Source organism: Balaenoptera musculus, chromosome 7 (genome assembly GCF_009873245.2).
Source record: "Balaenoptera musculus isolate JJ_BM4_2016_0621 chromosome 7, mBalMus1.pri.v3, whole genome shotgun sequence".
Classification (NCBI taxonomy): domain Eukaryota; kingdom Metazoa; phylum Chordata; class Mammalia; order Artiodactyla; family Balaenopteridae; genus Balaenoptera; species Balaenoptera musculus.
This window is the reverse complement of record NC_045791.1, coordinates 366,527-390,760: the sequence shown is the minus strand read 5'-3', so window position 1 is coordinate 390,760 and position 24,234 is coordinate 366,527. Positions and strand designations below refer to the sequence as shown.

Sequence of the window (24,234 nt, the reverse complement as noted above, 5' to 3'; positions counted from 1 at the left end):
AGCTGCAAGGACAGGCCTATGTGTTGATCACCGTATCATCAGGCAGCAGGAAGCTGCTAATCGTAGAAAAGCACTTTCCATCTTCATTTGGGTTAAGAAAGCTCTCTTTGATCAAAAAAAAAAAAAAAAAAGATAAAAGAAAAAAAAGGTAAGTTCCTTTCCCTACTATTGCTCTACTATTAAAATTGCCAAGTACCCAATTTCCTTTAAAACCAACAAAAATGTAAGTATCCTATAACAAGAATGCTGAAGTTGCTTACAAGATGGCACTCCCCTTCTGTCCTTGCTAGTGGGTAGTCATCCCCTCATAGATTTATCAATGCCTGGGTAAAGTCACCTGTGCTGTATCATGTTGGCAGAAGGTAAAATTCTGTGGCTTTTAATGTTTAAACAGAGAATTTTAAGACCTTCATCTCACCCCACTAAAAAAGGTACACATACTCCAAGAGCCAAAAATTATTTAAAATTTTAGTTGTTTAGCTGATTAAAGTCATTAAAGAGTTCCATGACAATATTCAAATTACCAAAGAATGTAATTAAGGTTTTCAGAGAATCAGATATAAAAAAGCTGATACAAATACCCTGGCTTCATATATTAATGAATGAAGTACATAAACTCTCTGTTAGGCTTAAAACATAGTATTACACTATTATCTATGTACTCAATCCAAGACAACATATTTCTATCTGGCCTACTTAGCTTCATAATTAAAAGTTAAAGGTTTCTGGTGGGAAAGTCCTTTATTTTAAAATATTTATTTATTTAGGCTGTGCCGAATCTCAGTTGTGGCAGCTGGGATCTTCAATGCGGCATGCAGAATCTTTAGTTGTGGCATTTGGACTCTTAGTTGTGGCACGTGGGATCTAGTCCCCGCCCAGGGATCGAACCTGGGTCCCCTGCATTGGGAGCTTGGAGTCTTACCCACTGGACCACCAGGGAAGTCCCCTGGTGGGAAAGTTTTATAGTTAGGATTGAAATGTGTATATCCTTGACATAATATTGTAAATCCTACACAAGTAACACCTACGTTTCCTGAATCTGATGTACACACTGAGCAGTAAGGACTGATAGAGTAGAAACCGGAATTGAAAGTCCTACGCTAAACCAGCCTGTCATCTTTGGCAAATGACTTAAAACTGGGTGGAGCCTTAGTTTCTCTATTTGTAAAAAGGAAGTAATATCACTTGCCTGGTATATGTATCCCAGGGGCCCTAAATATGGTGGTAAAAGCCCAATTTTTAAAGACAATTAAGACCTTTAAGGTAGATTAATGATTGAGCTAAATGCAGAAATATGTTTAAGCTGTAAAAATAATACAATAACATACCATGTACTAAACACCTATTATGTACTGAGTACACCTAAGCACTAAAAAGCACTAGAAAGAAATGTTATTTGTATTCTGATGACTCCTAAGAAAACGCCAATTCTAATTTCGCCAGCACCTGTTAATACAAATGACATTTAACCTGATGAAAGGTCTGTAACTACTTTCTTTTTTTACCACTAATCCAAAATAGAATCTCAAGGCAAGGAGGCGTAGCAGTAATTTCTTGTTTTGTGGGGTTTAAACTAGTCCTTAAAATTTAGCCACTAACTGTGGCTACGGGTATCCTACTACTAATCATGACCATAACAAGAAGCCTACCCAAGCACTAAAGTTTTAAAGGAGTATTTTTTAACCGTGGAATCACCTGGAAGCCTATGCCCAGGTCCCATCTGAGACCTATTAAATCAGAGTTTCCAGGGGTGTTGCCAAGGCATCAGCACGTTTTAAAGCTCCCCAGTAAGTGATTCTAACTTGTAATCAGGGTAGAGAATCCTTGATGTACACAATGGTGATAAAAATTAAAAGCGGCCCTTCACTCCATTTTACCAAGCAACGCCAGTTGCAAGATTCCAGGACATTCCATTCTAAAGGATTTTTGAAATAATGCATTATTTCTAGTGAGAACAAAGATAATATTCTAGACTGATGGACTTAGCACAATTCCTCAATTTCTACCAAACGTGATTTTACTTTATTTTACTTCATGAAGATAGTTTGACTTTAATTATCAGTGAGACACATTTATTCCTTGGTTATGTTTTCAACACAGGCCATAAAAGAACCAACACATTCAAGCTCATTAAGAAATTTAAAGACAGTTTTTTGAGTGAAATAAATTATGAATATGGCTACAACTGACAATATTTTAATTGCTTATGTTAAACTTTTCATGAGCATTAAATACATTAGAAATCCAATTAAAAATTATTGGTCTTTTATTTACAAATGTTTCTTATAATTTAAAAATCTAATTACATAAATATATATTATGGAATACTTCATTAATCAAGTTACAAGTACTAGTAAAAAATGCATTTTAAAATCCTTTATAATACACAATTTTCAGTAATTGAGAGTAGTTTCCTTGAAGTTCCTCCAAAATTAGGGAAAGTTTGACTCCACTGAGAATTATTTAAGGTAAAAGATCTTGTTATTTGAATTACTTAACAACAACAACAAAACCTGACTAAGAGCTACAATATTAAATTAAATATTCATATGATACAACTTTGCTTTTCAAGATAAATTAGGTTGGACGTTATTAGGGTCAAATGTTAGGACTGCCTAATCCCAGATCTATATTCCTGAGTTCTCCTGTTAGAAGAAAGGTAACACCCTGCCCCCCAACAAACACACAGAAAAGGACTCTCAAAAGTTCTTTGTTTCTCCACTTCACCACAGTATTCTAAAGGATAACCAATACATTACCATCTAAGAGCCTACCTACAGGTGGCTTTAGGTGCAGATTTTTAATTTGGCACCCATCTTTCAGAGTAATTCTGAATATAGTCTGACCTATATTCTTATATCTTATATCTTATGGAAGGTGTAATATGCTAATTTTTAATTCTATCTTTTTTTAAAAAAACTAATTACTAATTCTGTCTTTCAAGCAATACACAAGGTTATCACTCAGGTTTTTTTAAACAATGACAGTTATCACACTGTGATTACTCCCCACTATTTCCACCTTAAACAGTTCACCTAACATTTACACACTACCAAAACGCTCATCTGGGTCATTCTTGTGTATACTTTGTCAAGTAGAAGGGACAACAAAACTAACTGTAAATTAATATTAGACCTACAACGGCCAGTAGAGTGGGCACTTACAGGCCTGAACGTGCTACTGCACTCTGCCAACTCCCTTTACAAAGATGTCTGCTGTGCGCTGTAAAGTGCAGCACTCCTACACTTCATGGTGTACCGTTTATAAAGCCTATGTCCTCCTCCATGGAAATAACGTATATATAGAATATATTTTTACAAGAAAAAAAAAAGCAGACACAATTCTCACTATGCAGAATGCCTTGAATACAACTGCAGCATCATCTAATTACTTCAGTTAGTTACAGCAGTGCTTCTGAACCATTTTTCACAAGTAGAAAAGTTAATATTTATATGGCTCGGGAAGCTGCCTGTGGCTGGATGGGGTGGCCCTGGGGTTTCAATCTCCTGAAGCCCTCCCAGCCATCCAACAGAGGAGGAAACTTATCTTGAAGCACCTAGAACCCATTCTGTGTGCTGGCAGGGAAGCTCAGAATGATGTCATGGTAATCTATTTTTACCTAATTAATTTCAAAATTTCATAATAGTTTTGACAATATTTTCAAGTAAAAACATGCTCCATAAAAACCCACCTTGTATATTCTTCTTGTAACTTGTTGGGGTCACTTACAAAAAATTTGACTCTAAAGTTCAAACTGTAAGGAGATCCTCCTAGAATTAATAAAAGCAGTTCTAATTAATTAGATTATATTAGTCCTTTATCTTTATAAAGTATACTTGTATAACATCAAATAAATATGTTTGCTCACTCTTTAGCTGCTTCCTTATTGGTTTGTTTGGATCCAGCCACCTCTGAAAAATAAATAAATAAGACTGATTTCTTCTTTTCTGGAGGAACTAATACATCAATTCTTGCAAATCTGTTCCATTTGAAGATTAATGCTAAAAATTAATGCATTTTTTGAAAAGGCCTAGGTAGGGGGAAAAGAATCACTAAATTACAGACTCATATCAAATATAACAAAATTATGCTAGAAAGTATTGAATGTACTTGTGCTTTAAGATTTTGATTTCAATTTCTCATTAAGTTATATAGTGTGCAATAACCTCTATTCCAAAAGTAAAAATGCTTAATAATCACTGCAATATGAAGTGATTCTGTTAATTTAACTATATTATGTAATAGTCTATCAAGTTTTTAAAATTCTCTCTATCTTTCATAAAAATATGCTTGGCTTTATGCTCTCATTCAGACAAAATTTAACTACACATCATGAAAATCTACTCTTATGAAAAATTTTAACTCCTACTCTATTCCTTAAAAAAGAAAAACAAAAAACAAAATACCCCCCCCAAAACACCCCATACTAATTTTTTAAGAGACAATGTTTAGTTTGGGGAAGGACTGCTTTTTGTATATGAAAATTCCAAGTAGTCTCGACACTTCTGAATGCCAGTTAAGCTCTATTTCAGGAGAACTATAACTAAATTCAGAAAACATTTCAACTGCCAACGTTTCAGTTAAAAAAATTAAAGAATCCAAAATGAGGTGATAGACGTGGCAGTATTTTCAAAGCACTACACAAATATAAGCTTACATATCGTTACTTATAAACTGTCCTCCTACCACCCATACTTGATTCCATGCAGAGCACACAAACAGATTTCAGTAACAGGTGGCTGAAAGTCATCCATGAATCCTTCCTTTCCATTATCCATAACATCCAACATATCCAATCCAACTAATTCTACCTTCAAACCGTCCCTAGAATTGAATAATTCTTCACCATCTACTCTGCCACCGTCCATGTCTCTGGGACAGCCCTGGCCACAGCCTCTTAACTGCGGCCTCTGCCTCTTACCATCACCCTCCCCCCCGCCCCGAAGCTACAGTAGTCTTTTGAAAGGCTCACTCCTTTGCTTAACATCTCTTGATAATTTCTCAATGTATTGAGTAATGTCCAAAGGCCTTACTGTGGCTTACATGGTCTCTCCCTACTTCCTTTTTTTTTTCTATTGGTCTTTCTTTAATGTTTTATTTGCCTCAGTTAATTTTAAAAATGTATATTTCAAAGAGGCAATTTTAGACTCCTGATAAGTTTCAGAAGCCTTAAAATACCAATCAAAATAGGTGTCCAGTTCAGTTTTGACAGTTCCAAATATGTGGCTGTCTAACACAATTTTTTTAACATATACATATATCCACTCTTTCTTAGATTCTTTTCCCATGTAGGTCACCGCAGAGCACTGAGTAGAGCTCCCTGTGCTGTGCAGCAGGTCCTTATTAGTGATCTATTTTATACGTACTAGTGTGTACATGTCGATCCCAGTCTCCCAATCTACTCCCCCCCCCCCCCCCCCGGTAGCCATAAGTTCGTTTTCTGCATCTGTATTTGTTTCATAGGTAAGTCCCTTTGTACCCTTTTGCAGACCCACATGTAAGTGATATCATGTGTTATTTCTCTCCTCACTTCCTCCACCTCAGTTTACTGAGCTCCAACTTAATGGCCTCCTTTCTGTTTCCCCAAGATGTCATCTTGGGGCCTTCAATTCTAAGCTTTCTTATGCACAGAATGTCCTTCTCCGGCTTTTCCCATGGCTGACGTCTTTCGTTATCTAAGTCTCAGCTTAAATTCCACCTCATCAGAAAGGCCTTCATGGACTGCCCTATCAAAAGTATCGTATGTCACAAAGCTCCTATCTACTTAGTTATTTTCCTTCAGGTAAGCCACGTTAAATTCCTTCATAACATTTTCTTAATTGCAACATATTTGTTTTACTTTTTTATTGCCTATCTCCTTTCTTAGATTTTGAACTCCTTAAGGTAAGGAATAAAATCTGATTTATTCAAAGCTGAAGGGTCAGTACCCAGCACAGAACATGGCATATAACATCTACTAAAAATACCCGGTGAAGGACTAACCCTGCTGAATGACTCAGCGGGCGGGGGAATCTGTTTCTGTGCCCATAATCAGATGGCTTTCACCCCTACTTAACACATCTGTTCCCCCTATGTATCCACCCATTTATCCATAGTCTCACCCATCTATCTATCAATCTAGTGATTTTTTCCTTCATACTTTCTAGAAAAAAAATCATAAATTACATTTATTTTAATGTCTGTCTAAAATCGAAATTTGGGACCAGTTAACGCCCCAAAGCCTGCCTTCCTCAGCAGAAATGCAGACATATTTACACACACAAGTACGTGTGTGAGGCTGGCACGGCTAGGAGGACACTAACAAGCACTGGGGAATGCAAGACTTCCTCAGTGACGTCAGTCAGGTAGGACGTAGCTTCTTGGCTTAAACCACGAAGATGGAGCCAGATGAGCTTGAGGGTCACAGGGTCAACTCCACTCACGCCACCCCAAAATTCAGTTCAGATTCTAACTAGCAACTGCACTGACTTTACCAGTGAAATCTGCACAGCCATGAGTCTTCCTCATCCTGAACGTGTTATTTCTCCATTTACTTATGTCTTCTATTATCTCTTCCTGTAAAGTTTTACAGTTTTCTTCCTATAGATTTTGACACCCCTAATGTCAAAAGTTTATTCATAGATATTCAATGGATTTGGGTTTTTAAAAGAAAACTTATTTAATTTGCTATTTTGTTGGATTATGTTCCCTAATTGATATATAGAAAGTTATTGATATTTATTTGTTTGTTCAGCTTTAAGTCCTACTAGTTGTAAAAAGTTTTCCAAATGATTCACTTGGACTCTCAAGGCAGATTCATTATATCACTAAGAAGAAATGAGTTCTCTGCACCTTCATCCCAAACACACAAACACATTTATTCCACAGGGCACTGCACCTGCTGCCCTTGTTGAACCAGAGAAAGAGAAGACAGGAGGGCTAAGCAGCGTAGCTGTTTCAAATCGTTTTGATAAACTGGGCTGCCTTTCCCTGAAAACTCTCCCGCCTCTACTGTATTTCTCTCCTACATTCTTTTTTCAGTTTCCTCTACTTGATTTTTCCACCAATCCTTGCAAGCACTGAATCTTCTAAGAAATCCTTAACATTTCTTGTCTGCTCATGGCACTCATTTTTATTCTGTGTGTATGTACAATATTTGACATTGGAAAGCAACAAAAAGCAGGCAGAAGAAATGGACCTAAGTCCATTCTTGAAAAACAAAAACTGCAATGGGTGAGAGTTCTATAGTTGCAGTTTTTTGCCTGAGAGCAATCTCAGATCCTGCACCAGGCAGGGGACAGCCTCACTAACTTGAGGTGTCAGTGGACAGAGTTCAGGCAGGAGTGGCAGGGTACCCAGAAAACTGAGGAGGAAATCCTGAAAGAGAGGAAGGCAGCAGAAGGGCTTAACTCTAAAATCCAGATATAAAAGCCACCTCAACTCTGGCTGACAGTTCAACTTCTGCATGCACAGGAAGACCCCAAAGCCCCAGGAAAGAGAAGCAGTTGCAAACGTAAAGAAATGAATAGAGATAACCGTTCGGCCAAAGGGAAGCAGAGTGTGGACTGTGGGTCCAGCTCCACTCGTTCTCAATAACACAGTCCAAGTCGTACAGGGCGTCACTACCATGTCCATAGCCAAGCTCTGTCTATCACCCTGAGAGGTTCCCTGTGTCCCTCTGTACCCAGTCCCCCAAGCCCAGGCAACCACTGATCTGCTTTCAGTCACTATATATCAGTTTTGCTTGCTCTACAATTTAATATAAATGAAATAATAGAGTATATCATGTAGTGTTCCACTATGCAAAAATATAACAATTATTTTTTATCCATTCACTTATTGACAGATGTTAAAGTTTATTCAGGAATGAGCTATTATGAATAAAGCTACTATGACAATTTGTGTACAAGGTTTCATGTAACATGTTTTCATTTCTCTTGGATAAATATCCAAAAGAGGGGTTCCTTGGAGGTATATATTAAATCTATGTTTAGTTTTATAAAAAACTGCCAAGCTCTACTTTCCAAAGTGGTTATATCTTTTTAAAGTCCGACCAGCAATTCTTAATAGTTGCTCCACATCCTTGCCAAAATGTGGTATTGTGAGACTCTAATTTTTTAACCATTCTAATGGATGAGCAGTGACATCTCACTGTGGTTTTACAATTCCCTGATGCACCTGTGTTTAGTAGATGTCCTTTATCACAGTGAGAATGCTCCTTTTCCAAGTTTAAGAGTTTTCATTATGAATGGATGCTGAATTTTATTCTATGTAAATTATGCCTCAATTATACTGATTTAAAAGAAGAATTCTAGAAGCTAAAAGCACACTTAACGGTGAGACACTGAGTGCCTTCCTCCTATGACAGGGAACAGGTAAGGCAGTGAGTGTGCTGCCGTCAGTCACCTCTATTCATCATTGTCCTGGTAGTCTCAGCTTTCATGTAATAAAGAATAAAAAATAATGGAAAAAAAGAAAAAAGACTGGGAAGGAAGAAGTAAAACTCCCTATTCACATAGGACATGATTTACGCAGATTACATGACAATCTATGTAGAAAATCCTACAGAATTTACAAAAGGTGACTAGAATTAATAAGTGAGTTTAGAAAGGTTACACAATAAAAAAATAAACTGTATTTCTATATGCTAGAAATAAACAATTGGTAACTGAAAAAGAAAACCAACAATACCATTTGGATGGTTCTTCTATCTACCAAGTTGCCAAAGACAGAATCTGAGATACCAGACTCTGAGTTTACTCTTTCCCTCGTGAGCCCTGCTGACTTTCTCTCCTGACTCCCTTGAGCACTTACCCACCACCACAGCCAATCCAGTAACTCACTAGCGCAACAATCTCCCAACTGTCTCTAGTTTGCCACTTTACTTGCCACTGGCTATACTGTACCCAGAGTGATATGTCTAAAATACAATTTTCACGTTGCTTGTGTAAATAAATCCTTAGGCTGGTACAATCTTAACACAGATCAAAAGCACTTGATGATCTACTGCACTACTCATATCTCATCTGTGACCCATCTTCTCTTCCTGCTCTATATTCCAGCCATAGGTATTAAAAAATTCTTTTTCAGTTCCTCAAATACAACAATCCTCTCTCTTCACTCTGGAACTTTGCATATGCTGCTGATTCTCTCTGAAATACTTCTCTGCACCCCAGATCCCTTTGTCATTCCCTCCCAAAATGGAACCGGGTTTAAAGAGAACAAAAACAAACATCTATCATTTGGCAGGCTACAGAAGAGGTTTATACAAAAGGTAGGTACTAAGAGCCTGAATTAAGGTATTACAGTAGAAACAGATGAAAGGAACATGAGAGAAATACCATATGAGAACATGAGAGAAATAAAAGCAAGCATTTTAGCAATCATGTTGTACTAAAACATGGTTTGCTGAAATAACAGTCATTCTCTATGTGACTTCTATATTTCTTCAAACCAGATGAAATAATTCAAGAACACTGAGTTATATAAAATTAATCTTCAAACAGTAGACCAAGCTATTCTCTATGAATCATTTCTTACCTAATTAACAGTCTATTGGGTTAGAGCAGTGGTTTTCAAAATGTGGTGCCTCGAACTGCTAGCAGCACTAGCATTAGAGGGGAATTTGTGTGAAATGAGAATTACTGGAGCTCCACCCCAAACTTTCTGCATCAGAAACTCTAGGCCTAGGGCCCAGAAATCCGTACGGTAAGAAGCCTTCAGGTGATTCTGATGTAAGTTCAAGTTTGAAAGTCACAAGGTTAGGGGATACGGAAACAGCAGTAAACCAGTAAATATCATAACCACAACAAAACTATCAGAAGGATGAAACTGCAGAAAGAACAAGTCAACAGTAATCGATAATCTACTCTTTGTCCCACTGAAGGGCACTGTAATTTACTCTGGGGGCAAAAAAAAAAAGAAAGTAAATATATTACTCATGATGCACACGAGTAACATAATCTCGAGGCTCTGATGAATATCACGCTGATAAAAGCCACTGAGGTACAGCCACCTTGAAGTGCTTATAAAATTAAAGAAATTATGGGTAACTAATTACAACCATGTTACTCGTTATTTTGCCCACTCACTCAATACACATTTACTGAATACAACTATTATACAAGACATTATGCTAAGAGCTAAAGCTGTGATAAGTAGGTTTTAAATGAAAGCAGAAGAAATTTCAAAAAGTCAAAGCTTTTCTTTTAAGTAATTGTGTTTGTTGCACTGGAATTCATTGCCAAGGAAGATTCTAAAGCAAAGGATAGTCAACTATGATTCTGTGTTTGTTACATATAAGACTACAATCAAATGCTAGGTGCTTTTTTAGTTTATCAATTATAAATCCAATTAAATTAATTTCAGTATCTACACGCCTAAGACAATACTGATTCTGATCCTCAAAAGCGAATATATAGTGTCTATACATATAAAATATATGTGCAACATATACATTTACACACTATATATATATATATATATACATGTATATATAACATATATGAGCTTTCAGATGAAGACACTCTTAACTAGTAAGAATTGACAGGGGTTAATTCTTTGGGGATATTACCAAGTCCCTTTTGGTCACTGCTGGTAATTTTATGGCATGAGTACCTCCTCTCCTCAATATGCTCATTTTTATAAGTCCTGTGCATCTGCATCATTCTCTCTTGGGAAGGGAAAATAAAGGCTTTGGAGTCAAATAAATATGACTTCAAATCCTTTTGCAGCTACTTAATTATCTGTGTAATTAAACGAGTTTTGTAAGCCTCAGTTTTTCATCTTTAAGAGAATTTTAATGATAGTTTCATAAGATTATTGTGAGAATTTGGTTTACTAAGAAGTCCGCAATAGATATTTCATAAATATTACACCCTTACTCCTTCTCTTTTTTAAAATGGCACCTCTTTTCCTCAGTCCGTTAATTATCCTCAAAGTCTTGACATATTTCACACTGACAACCAGAAATGGGACAGTAATTACATCTGTGCTCTAAATGCCCCTCCTTAGACACCTTTTGGCATTTCACAGATTCTTCTGAATATTTAAATACTGAAGTTGTAGTGCTGTGTATGGAAAAGACCTGCAGGGGGAGTTAGGGGACCCAAGTCTAGTTACATTAATACCAGCAAAGTAGCTTGGGCTTTACCTCCTTGGATTGGGATAATTTCACATGAAAAATAAGTGTGGTAAGACAAAATAATCTCTAAGGTTTCTTTTGCGTCTTTAAAACTGTATGATTCTAATCTGGAGGGAAGAATTATTCTGGATCATCAGCAATTGGTCCCTGGGACCTGGGGATATAATACCTTATTTCAGAAGGGATGCTCAAGATAGAAAAGTAAGACAAAGTAAGAAAAAGGAGACAGCCAAAAGATCAACCCAGCTCAGAATACTGATACCTCTGCTCCCACATTCATCCTGCTGTAATTGTTTTAGAGTAGAAATGTCTTCTTGTGTACAAATTTATGAGACAGAATTTTTACTTCTTGTAACATATGTGGTCTCAATTATTAGTCCTTCTGGAACACTTTCTTAGTGACTATGGTGATAAGTAACTGGTCTCTTTCTTCTTTGTTATCTGTCACTTCTCCAAACCGTCTAAAGACAGGCTTCTATCTAAACGGTCTGACCTATGAGTGTCAGCAAGATAATCTAAGAATTATCTATTTTTTTAAACCTCAATATTGCACATAGTAGCAGACAACTTTCACGTATTTGCCTGGCTAACAATTTATCTTTCTGTGAAAGGTAGCATTACTGACATTTCTACTGACTTCTATCAATATTCTCGCGTTCATTTATTAAGAAATAACACTATTCCTCTAGGTCTTGGAGCAGCTCAAGTCATCTGATGAAGTATGAGGAAAGTTTGTTTTTATTTCAGTTCAGTACAAAAGGATTTATTTCCACTGAGACTAGCTGGACCTTGCTTTATTTTATCCACCTCATCTTCACAGTTTTTCATACAAAATCAGTTAAGTAATGCCAAGAAAAAGTAATATTTAACATTTCATATTTACTTCCCACTAACCATTCTTTCAGAGACCTAGGATGTAACCATGAGAGAAAACGAGAGCAAGAGATAGAGAGAAGCCCTACTTTCCTGCCAATCGTTACTCGTATTTTCCACATAAGACCTTACAAACTGATTCCTAAGGCACTGATTCAGAGAACCATTTCTTCAGCTTCCCAATTTTTCTCAACTATACAAAACGTTTCCTTCAAAACAGTCATTCTCCTGTACTAGGCAAAAGGATATCATATTCGTTTGTGAAAAACCCTCACTGTATAACCATATAAATTTACAAAGAATTCACAATTTTAAGATGAAAAACTAATTTCATCTTAATGCAGGCTAATTTATGTAAGACTCAAGATACATTAAGTATTTAATTCAATATTGTAATGTTAACATTTTAACCTTTATGCCCAATTTTCTCTCCAAGAAGTACGAATTAGATTTGCTTCTCAGTTGTCTGAGACATGTAGAGAAAGAAACTGGCACTCAATCTATAGACTGACTTATGATTAGAAAAACCTTAAGGAAATAACCCAACAGATTAAAACATCAAGAAATTGAGGTTCAAAGGCAAAAGAATTACCTGTAATCATTCAAATTAAAATTTTTAAAAAACTCAAACAGTGAACATTATAAATCAGAAAGGACTTATTATGAAGAGAGAAAAATTGCAAGGGCAATGAAAGACAGCAGCTTACACTTACTGGGTTATCTGTGCAATCGTCAGCCAGCTGTAAACCAAAATAGTCACGCTCAGTCAAATCAAGGTGCCTGAAGACCATCTCCAACAGAACCTGCCCCTGATCATGTTTCTGGAAGAAAAGTAACAGGAAATCAAACTGACAGGCTACATCCTTTCAGATTTTGAAACTCTTGGACTCTCCTCTTTTATTAAGTTGGCAACTGGTTCCATGCCAACAACTTGGTCGAGCAATAAAGACTCCACATGTTACATCGTACTTAGAAAAGTCTGACTTTGGGCAAACTGGTTCAAGGAGTACATAATAAAGATGAAGATATAAGGGAAACATTTGAAAATGTCTTCTGCTTTTAGGCTACTCTCGTGGCATTTTTGTAATTTTATATTGTTAGCACATTAACTCATGTATGTATCCATATCATGTGTCTTACTGTCTTACTCTTACCTTTAAATTATGGCTGGAAAGTGACATATTTGACTAAGTACAATTTAAAATTTGTGTGTATAAGATAGATAATGCCACAAAAAGGGAAATAAAACAGTGAAAATTATCTGCAGCAAACTGATAACATTCTAATTATCAACGAATATAGAGAACTTTAGGAAAAGATCTCTTTTCAATCTCACACCAATTTTATCATGTGGGCATCATGCTGTGGCTTCCCTAAGTTCCGTAGCTACCAAGCTGTGGCACAAAGGGCATGGTTGGAACTTTCCTAAAAAGAAATGTAGCTAATCACTGAAAACATGGAGAAACTGCTAACATGTTCAGCAATAAAAGAAGTCACAGTGGGAAACCATAATGACACACCATGAACACACAAGAATCCAAAAAGTAAAACCCAGTGAGTAAGATAAAAAATACCTAATGCTGAATCTGCTTTATAAAAAATAAATTAATTAAATTAAATTTAAAAAAAAAAACAACCTAACACTGCTAACACTGTGGACAGGTATCATCTGCTGGGAAAGCACTCTGGAAACATTAGCGAGAGCAGTAACAATACTGGCTACTTCTGTCATCCTGACCTGAGTGAAAAATAAGATCCAACTTTGGGAGAAGCAGCTATACACCCCAATACATTCAGTGCAGTGTTATTTATATGAGACAAATACTAGGAAAACACATTAGTGAATAGTGGTGTATTTTTCCACCAATTTTGCCTCTCAATAGCTATGACAGTTTGGTAGCTTCCAGCTACAAGTTAGAATCAAAACTCAGAGCTGAAACGATAAGGACATAAGTATTTCTTTTCATACAGTAGAAAGCAGAGAGATACAACAGACTCCGGAGTTGGCTAGTTCAGCAGATGAACAGCATAATCAAGTACCAGGTTTCTTTCATCTAATCCACGTTCCTGCTGTCAGCTGCATTCATAGGCTGTTAGTGAGATGGTCAGAGCTATTTCAAAATTCATACCTGCAGATGACAATGTTCAAAAGAACGACCTTCCTTGTAAAGGGCTTCCCTTCACGTCTCAGTGTGTCAAACAGCTATTTCCAAAACTCATCAATGGCAGGAAGTATGTGCCTCAAACAATGCTTCACAATGGTGTTCCCCATTTGAACAACCTGTGAACATTTTTTGTACTGATGCAACTCACCTCCCCCACTCATCTCCCATTCTCATTAAATTGGCCCAGGATGGAGATGGAGCATTAGTCTTTTTAAAAAGCTGCTAAGGTGAGCCTAAGGTACTCTTCTAGAGACAAGATGGAGTAGATGCATTTCTCCCTATACCTCCAGCTGAGTGAAACCAACGAACAGCAACAACAAAATGCAGAAAAAAATTTTTTAACTCTGAAAGATAAAAGTAGCAGCCTGGCTAGGGAACTCCTTGGGTTTTCTTTCCATTTCTTTTTATTGAGGTAAAATTCACAAAATGTAAAATTAACCATTTAAAAGTGTGCAATCCTTCTGCATTTAGTGCATTCACAATACTGTGCAACCATCATTTCTACCTAGTCCCAGAACATTTTCATCACACCAAAAGAATACTGTACTACATCCATTGAACAGCATCTCCTGCCCCAGGCCCTGGCAACCACTCATCTGCTTTCTGTCCTATGGATTTACTTATTGTGAATATTTCATATAAATGGAATTGAACAACATGTGACCTTTTCTGTCTGGCTCCTTTCACTCAGCATTAATGTTTTCAAGGTTCCATGCTGTACCATGTATCCACATCTAATCCCTTTATGTGGCTAAATAATATTCCATTATATGAATATATCACAACTTGTTTATCAGTTGATGGACATCTGGGTTGCTTCCACCCTTTGGGTACTGTTGTTTCTGAGGCAGGAGATAGATAGGCCCCAAGCTGCGCAGCTGGAGTCTGTCCCCTGTGGACAGATACTCCAAGACAAAGATAATAGCGGGAGCAGAGAAGAGCTGAGTCCTGCCCAGATCAGAGATAAAGAGACCCCATTCCTCATTCTCGAGGTCAAAGAGGCCTTCCTGACGACACACGCGCAGAACGGCTCCTCGGGGGTCAAAGGGGAGGGGACGCCACCCATAGGAGGTGATGTCAACCTACCCACAGGCCTCTTTGCTAGAATCCACCTTGGCTAAGAGATACGCGCACACGCAGGGGAGGACCCTGAGATAAACCAAATACGGACTCAAGGGCCAGGCAAAGCAAGATGACTGGCCAGAGGAAACCCAGAAGAAATGCCCCATAAAAGTGATTCAAACTACCACAAGGGCACAGCTCTTTCTCTGAGCCCACCTGTGTGTCTATCCACACGTACCCTTTTTCCCTCTAATAAACACTTTACTTGTTTCACTACTTTCTGTCTCTTTGTGGAAATTCATTTCTACACAGCTGACAGGCCAGGCCCTTGTCACTGGTCACTGGCCTAGTGGCTAGGATTCAGCGCTCTCACTGCCACGGCCTGACTTCAATCTCTGGCTGGAGAACCAAAATCCTGCTTCAAGCCACTGCAGGCTGGGGCCACCCGAGATACTTCCACCTTTTGGTAAAGGCGTACAAGTTATCTGTTTGAGTATGTGCTCTCAGGTCTTCTGGGTATACACACAGAAGTGGAATCAATGGATCATATGCAAATTCTGTTTAACTTTTTGAGGAACCAGCAAACTCTTTTCCATAGCAGCTGTACCATTTTATGTTCCCACCAGCAATGCATGAGGGTTCCAATTGCTCCACATCCTTGCCAACATTTATTATTTTCTATTCTTTTGATTAAAGCCGTCCCACTGGGTATGAAGTGGTACTTCACTGTGGTTTTGATTTGCATTTCTATAATGACTAATGATGCTGAGCATTTTTTTCATGTGCTTGTTGGCCATTTGTATATCTTTGGAGAAATGTCTAATAAAGTCTTTTGCCCATTTTTTAAAGTGGGTCGATAATCTTTCCGTTGTTGTGCGTTAAGAGTTCTTTTTATATTCTAGATGCTAGACCCTTATCAGATATATGATTTGCAAATCTTTTATCCCTTTTCATAGGTGTTTTTTCACTTTCTTGTTCACATACTTGTATACACGGAAGTTTTAAATTTTTCTGAAGCCCAACTTATTCATGTTTTTCTTTTGATGCTTGTGCTTTCAGTGTCATATCTAAGAATTCATTGCTAAATCCAAGGTCATAAAGAATTATCCATATATTTTCTTCAAAAAGTTTTATACTTTTACATGTTACATGTAGTTCCTTCAGCCTGTTTGAGTTTATCTTTGTATATGGTAGGTATATAACCTAGGTAGGAATGCAATTTCATTCTTTTGCATGTGCATATCCAATTGTCCAAGCACCACTGGTTGAAGAAACTATTCTTTCCCCACTGAATGCTCCTGGTAACTTTGTTGAAAATCTGTTGACCATACATGTAGGGGTTTATTTCTAGACTCTCAATCAAGTTTTCTTTTTACCTCGCACATACCATAGACTTGGTACTGGAGAATCCTACAACCCAGAAATACCAATAGGCCCGATGGAAAGAGACCAAAAAAGCCTGCTTTCTCAAGCAAATGACCAGGAAAAGAGTCTCTAAGCAGGACAGAAACCTTACTAACAATGCTGACTCCAATCCTGCCAAAGCCAGTGGAAAAAAACTGAGTCCGTCTCCAGCAGCGCCATGGAAACCAAGCAGGGGCCTGGGGTTCCATGTGCCTCCTGGTACTGCTGGCAGCAAGGGGGAAGCCTGCTCTTCTACTCTCTGCCAGCCAACAGCACGCTGCAATACACAGTCTCTCCCAGGGGTGGTATCAGCAGAAGCTGAGTGTGCAGTCGGAACCTCAGCCTAGTGCTAACAGGCAGTGCTCAGACTGCCCCATGGGGGCGGTGACAGAAGCTGAGAGGGAAGCCTAGATTTCCACTCCCACCACCACCCAGCGGCAGCAGGTGGCATCTGCCAAACGGAAATAAACAGGAGGATTTGGGAGAGGAGGTAGCTAGAAAAAGGGACAGTTAAACCTTGAAGTAAAATCCAAGTAAGGAACCACAAGTGAAACTGACCAAAATTAAAAGAGCAAAGGTTTAAAACTCAATTACAGTGTGGAATACGTGCAAAACTTTCAGTAAGGTCTCTAGATAAAACACACACACACACACACACACACGAAGTAGACCAAAAGAGTAATGCAAAGGTTCTGGAAACCAGATTGTCATTAGAACCACAACCCACAAAGGCAGGCCAGGACCTGGATACTACACCAGAGTGACTCCCTGCTACGGAGAAGATTCAGTATAATCCAGAGTCTCATGATACATTGCCCCAAATGTCCAGGATACTACCTAAAATCACTAATCATAACCTGGAAAATCTCAACTAGAATGAGAAAAAACAATCAACAGACACCAACACTGACATGACTCAGATGTTGGAATTAACACAACAAGTGTTTTGAAGCAGCCATCACATAAATGTTTCAATGAGCCATTATAAAGGTTGTTTAAAAAATAGAATATTTTGCAAAAAACTGAAGATATAAAAGAACCAAATGGAAATTATATAACTAAAAAATATAGTAATGAAATGAAAACTGACTGGATGTGCTCAATAGAAGAACGAAGATGAGAAAGAAGAGAATCAATGAATTTCAAGACAAATCGATAGAAATTACCCAATCTAAACAACAGAGAAGTTAGACTAAAAAAAAAAAAAAAATGACCAGAGCCTCAGAGACCTGTGGGACAACAAAAAAAGGTATAACAGTCATGGCACTGGAGTCCCTAAGAGAGAAGAGAAAGAGCTTCAGGATGACAAAATACTTGAGGAAACATTCGCTGAGATTTTCACAAATTTAGCAGAAAGCAAAAACACAGATTCAAGAATCCAAGTGAACCTCAATCAAAATGAATCCAAACAAATCCACCCAAGATACATCATAATCAAACTACTGAAAACAAAAGAAAGAGGAAAAAATCTTGAAAGCAACTAGAAAAAAGAATTTACCTATAGGGAATGACAATTCAATTAGAATAGATTTCTCATCTGCAACCATAAGACCAGAAGGAAATGGTACAACATTTTCTAGGTGCTAAAAGAGAAGAACTATCAACCCAGAATTCGCTGTTAACAGAAAATATTGCATAGCAATGAAGGGTAAATAATGACATTCTCAGAAAAAAAGAAAAGTTAAGGGAATTTATCACCAATAGACTACCACTAAAAGAATGCCTAGAAGAATTTCTCCAACCAGAAAGGAAATAATAACATGAAGAAACTTGGAAAAACAGAAAAGAAGGAAGAGCAATGAAATGGGAGAAACTGAGGAAAATATAGAAGCCTATCCTCTTCAGTACTAAATTAAATTATGTTTGATGGTTAAAGCAAAAAACTGAACTTTATCTGATATGCTGCCAAATGTGTGTACAGAAAAAAACTGAGACAATTATAAAGGTGGGAAGGTAAAAGTACCTAAAGGTAGATAAGTTTTCTATACGTCATTCAAGGTAAAATGTTGTTACCAATATTCTATGATAATTTATATATGTAAAATGTAATAACAAGAGCAACCACCAAAAAAAAACCCCAAGATCAAACAAAAAGAAAACCTACCCAAAGAGTTACTCAAAAACACTAAAATAAATAAAAATGAAATCCAGCAAATGTTCACATAATCTATTAGAAAGGCAGGAAAAAGGAAACAAATGAAAAACATAACAAACAGAAAGCAAGTAATAAAATGGCAAACTTAAACTCTAACATAATAATAATTACAGGAAAGTATAATACATGGTCTAAATACATGAATTAAAAGGCAGAGTTTTTTTTTACTGAAGTATAGTTGATTTACAATGTTACGTTAATTTCTGATGCACAGCAAAGTGATTCAGTTATACATATACATACATTCTTTTTTTAATATTCTTTTCTGTTATGGTTTATCATAGGATGTTGAATAGTTCTCTGTGCTATAGAGTAGGACCTTGTCGTTTATTGTAAAAGGCTGAGATTGACAGAGTAGGGAAAAAACCATGATCCAACTATATACTATCTAAAAGAAATTTACCTCAAATATATTAATATATACATGAGTTTTGAAAGTAAAGGGATATAGAAAAAGATACACCATGTAAACATTAATTTTAAAAAGTAGGCTTGGGTTTCCCTGGTGGCGCAGGGGTTGAGAGTCTGCCTGCTAATGCAGGAGACACGGGTTCGAGCCCTGGTCTGGGAGGATCCCACATGCCGCGGAGCGGCTAGGCCCGTGAGCCACAATTACTGAGCCTGCGCGTCTGGAGCCTGTGCCCCGCAACAAGAGAGGCCGCGATAGTGAGAGGCCCGCGCACCGCGATGAAGAGTGGCCCCCGCTTGCCACAGCTGGAGAAAGCCCTCGCACAGAAACGAAGACCAAACACAGCCATAAATAAACAAACAAACAAACAAATAAATAAATAAATAAATAAAAAGTAGGCTTGAGAGCAAGTAACTTTACCAAGGGAAAAAAGAACATTACAAAATGTTCTCACACTAAAGAACATAGCTGGAAAATTAATGAAACAAAAATTAATAGAATGGGAAGAAAAGTAGAAAATAGAAAAGGCATAACTAGAGATGTCAACAATTAAGCAATTTCTAGAATTATTAAACAGAAAATCAGCAAGAATATAGAAGAACTCAACGATACATTAACAGGATCTAACTGACATTTATAGGACACTCTACTCAACAACAGAACACCCATTCTTTTCAAGTGTCCATGGAACATCCATAAGGCAGATCATACCTGGGGTCATAAAACAAACCTTACTAAATTGAAAACTGAAATCATACAGAGCATGGTCTATAACCATAATTAAATCAAAATAGAAAACAGTAACAGAAAGATAGGAAGGAAAATTTAGAAACTAAACACCTGGGGAAAAAAAAGAACCCATTTCTAAATAACCTATGGGATAAAGAGGACTCAGGGGGTAAAAAGGAAAGGTCTCAAATCAATAGCCTAAACTCCCTCCTAATGAAAACCAGAAAAACAGCAAAATAAACAGAAGGAAGGGAGCAATATAGGTAAAAGCAGAAATCTACGGAAATCTGGTTCTTTGGAAAATCAATAAAGTTGACAAACTTCTAGCAAGAGTAATGAAAAGAGAGGAGACACAAATGACCAGCTACAGAGCTATAACTGAGGATTTCACTACACACTCCAAAAACATTTACAAGGTGAGTAAATAGTAGAAACAAATCTACACAGATAAACCTGACAACATGGATGAAATAAACTAATTCCTCAAAAAGCAAAAACATACTAAAATTCACCTAATATGAAACAGATACTTACGAAATACTTTAAAAAACCTCCCCCAAAATGAAATCTCCTGGACCTGATGTTTTCACTGGAAAATTCTAGGAAACATTTAAACAAGAATTAAGAACAAATCTACCTAATGTACTCAATCAATTCACTCTATGAAACCAGTATAACCCTGATATCAAAGCTGGACAAAGAAAGTATAAAAAAAAAACTACAAATATCCTTCATAGGACCATAGACGTAAAATTCCTTAATAAAATATTAGCAGATGGAATTGAGCAGTATCTCAAAAGGATGATACAGAATGACTAAATGGAATTTCCAGAGGTGCAAGGCTGGTTCAGTGCTCAAGAGTCAATCGCGTAGTGATGCCCAGAAAGTAGTGCCATGGACCTGCTCCCCAGCAAAACAACTATTGCTGGTGAAAATAATTTAAAAACCCAAGAATTTAAAGTCTTGGGGAACTGTCCTAAGGGTACGAAACAGTATTTATCCAAGACAGTCTACTAAGTCTTGGTAAAAATAGTGAGAGTCCGTGGCACTTGAGCCATTATCCACTTCCTCTCTCTTCCGCCCAGACCAACACTATGTAATCTCTGCTCCAGAAAAGTGTGGCCAAGAAATTGGGAATCCCTCTACCCTCACATCCCAGTCAAGGGTTATGGCTTCTCTGCAGGAGGGGGAAGTTGCCAGCATTTCTCACGCATCCCAATTCTTTGTCACAAATTTTAAATCACAGGATGGTGTGGCCAAGAAATTGGAGGCCTCTCTCATAGGGCAAAGACTATACCTCAATCACAGAAAGTAAAACAAATACTGAAGCCATGACGCAGATGAGACTGCCCAGGGTCAGAAGAAAGAGCAAGAGAGCAGCTAACAGAGAACCCTGACATGTACCAAAATCCCTAGTAGGTAGAACACTTACTGCCAAAGAAGGCAATCAACAAATATTTGGTTAGCTGAATGAGTGAATGGTAAAACAGTCTACAGAAAAAAAATTTTTAAGTATATTGGTTTTTAAGTCCCTTTGCAAGCATTCCTGGTCCTTCAGTTTTTCTTACTTCACAAGAGGTCCAGTTAGAGAACAAGGCATTTGAGGGAAACTCTAAAACACACAAGTACATCTGCAGAGAAACAAACTTACTGGAAATAGTTCCTCTAAAGATGAAGAGGCTGTCCCTAACAGAACTTATTTAGCTTTATCATCAGAACTGTAAGTCAATAACAACTGCCAGGCAAAACCGAGATTCTTGCTGCAGGCCAAGCACAGGACAGCTGCGTTAGAGATAAGTTTGCAGGAAACGCCAAGCAGCCGCCCTACAGACCTGCGGCAGGGTAAGTCCTCCTGAGGGTAGAATGGTAAAATGCAAATAGCAAACGGTCAGGCCAAGTCCTTATTTGGCCAGTGAGTATGTAGTCTTGGGTGAATTTTGTTTCTACTTGGCCAGCTTTACCTTACGGGATAGACTAGGTCAGGAGTTACAGAACTATCCTGTGCAGTGCTTAGGGCTCAGTGAGTGTACTCGGGGTTAGGGGCTGGTGTGTTGAGGGAGAAGAGTCCAAGAAAGGCAAATTTGAGCATCCTGATTCAACCACAGTAACTGTAACTGACCATTACACCCACCACACTTACACAGACGTGTGTGCGTGCATGCGTGTGTGTCATCACGGGGGAAGAAAGGATTCCATATTTTTTTTAATTGAAGTATAATTGACATATAACGTTATATTAGTTTCAGGTACATTGACATAGTGATATGAAGGATTTCTTTTTTTAAAATGTCTGCAACAACTAGATTAGATGATCTCTGAGGTCCCTTGTGGTTCTAAGATTCCTTATTTCTAAAGATGCTCTCCTGAAGATGAAAACAACAAGTATTTTCACATAAGAAAAAAATCCAATTATGTAATAGGTTAGTCAGGTCAGAAAGTTTAAAAGGCTGTAGGAGTTACTTCCATAATGTTCAGGCCAAAGGCATATAGTGACTTCTAACAGTGAACTTCTTCAGACTCCTATTAGAGTATAGACTTTGATCACCTCCTTGGATGAGAATACACCATCAGAATATGTGACTATGAAATAAAAACTTTCTGTGCAAATAGTACATAAATATGACTTCTATTTCTGGTAGTAAAGGAAATTATAAACTCTAGAAAAATCCATAGAAATGCAGCTAAATTACTAGGTAAAAACTTTCAGAAAATTTTTTGTTTTAATCTGTTACTGAGCTAGTATGCATGTATGTGTTTGTTTGTTTGTTTATTTATTTAGGCTGCACTGAGTCTTAAGTTGCAGCACGCAGGATTTTAGTTGTGGCATGCGGACTTCTTAGTCTAGTTCCCCGACCAGGGATGGAACCCGGGCCCCCTGCATTGGGAGTGCGGAGTCTTACCCACTGCACCACCAGGGCAGCCCCGAGCTAGTATTTTTTAAAAAGGTAGAAACAAAGATCCAAAACAAAGTGAAATCAGGAAGCCTAGCTATTCAGAAATGTTAAAGTCAGTTTCTAGCCCTTAAATTTTCTAGCTTCTACTTTGACCACAGGATACATAGGAATCAGAAGTGATACCAGGGACTCTTCAAGATGGAAATATAACAAGAGACACACAAACTTTATATTGGTTATACTTACAGAGTAAAAGTGAACAACAAAAAAGTCATGCCATGCAGAATAGCATAGGAAAACAAAGCAAGAAATAAAAAAGTAAAAATAAAACTTGCCTATCTGGTCAGAATTCAGCTACAATGTGGCCTGAGAACCCCAAGTTAAACAATAAACTTAAACGTGGCCCTGGGATGATAGTGCCCCCAGGTGACTGGCAAAAGCAAATAAAAGTCTTCTCTGGAGGAAATCAATTTTCAACCAGGACTCAAACAGATTGGTAGAGAGCATATTTTAAAAATGACCCAGTTATATGCTGTCTCCAAGAAACTCCAAATATAAAAATATAGGTAGGTTGAAAGTAAATGATAGAAAAGATATACCATGTAAACATTAACCAAAAGAGAGGAGTGCCTATACTGATATTAGATAAAGTGAGCCTCAGAGGAAAAAAATGCTAGACACAAAGAGGACATTATATGATGACAAAAGGGCCAGTCCACCAATAAGACACAGCAACCTTAAATGTGTACGTACCAAAACAATCTTGAAAAAGAAGGACAAATGTTGGAGAACTCACAATTCCCAATTTTAAAACAATGAAACTACAGAAATCAAAACAAAACGGTACTCACTCACATAAGGATAGATATTGGAATAGAAGAGAGTATTGTGAATTGGTTTGTGACAAGGGTATCAAGAATTTAAATGGGAATGAACTGTCTTTTCAAACAATGGTGTAGGGAAAACTGGATATCTACATGCAAAATAATGAAATTGGACCCCTATAAAAAAAACATAAAAAATAAAAAATGAACTCCAAATGAACCACAGCCCTAAATTAATAGCTAGAACTAAAAAAGTCTTAGAGGAAAACAATCTTTGTGATCATGGATCAGGCAACGGTATTTTAGATATGATACCAAAAGCACATGTGACAAAAGAAAAAAGGATAAAGTATAATTCATCAAAGATTAAAACTTTTGTGTTTCAAAGGATACCATTAAGAAAGTGAAAAGACAACCTATGGAACGGGAGAAAAAATTTGCAAATTGTATACCTGATAAGTGATTTGAATCCAGAATATAAAAAGAATTCTTACAACTCAACAATAAAAGACAGATAATTACAAAATGAGCAAGGGGTTTGAATAGACATTCTTCCAAAAACAGCAAATATTGTATAGTTCTACTTATATGAGATAT

At 37.3% G+C, this 24,234-nt stretch overlaps 1 protein-coding gene across 5 annotated transcripts in view; it reads right to left on the bottom strand.

The window, feature by feature from the left end:
• Positions 1-24,234, bottom strand: part of PTPN4 (protein tyrosine phosphatase non-receptor type 4) — a 172,917-nt gene that overhangs the window by 92,650 nt on the left and 56,033 nt on the right. For 4 of the 5 annotated variants that reach the window (XR_005020639.1, XM_036858281.1, XM_036858284.1 and 1 more), the window contains exons 3-5: positions 12,709-12,816; positions 3,869-3,911; positions 3,692-3,791 (exon numbers count right to left, since the gene is read on the bottom strand). Coding sequence is in view for 4 of the 5 variants with exons in the window: in XM_036858281.1 (XP_036714176.1) it covers positions 3,692-3,791; positions 3,869-3,911; positions 12,709-12,816 (251 nt within the window). In the remaining variant the exon portion in view is untranslated. The remainder of the gene's footprint in view (positions 1-3,691; positions 3,792-3,868; positions 3,912-12,708; positions 12,817-24,234) is intronic. The other variant, XM_036858283.1, reaches the window with a different exon arrangement.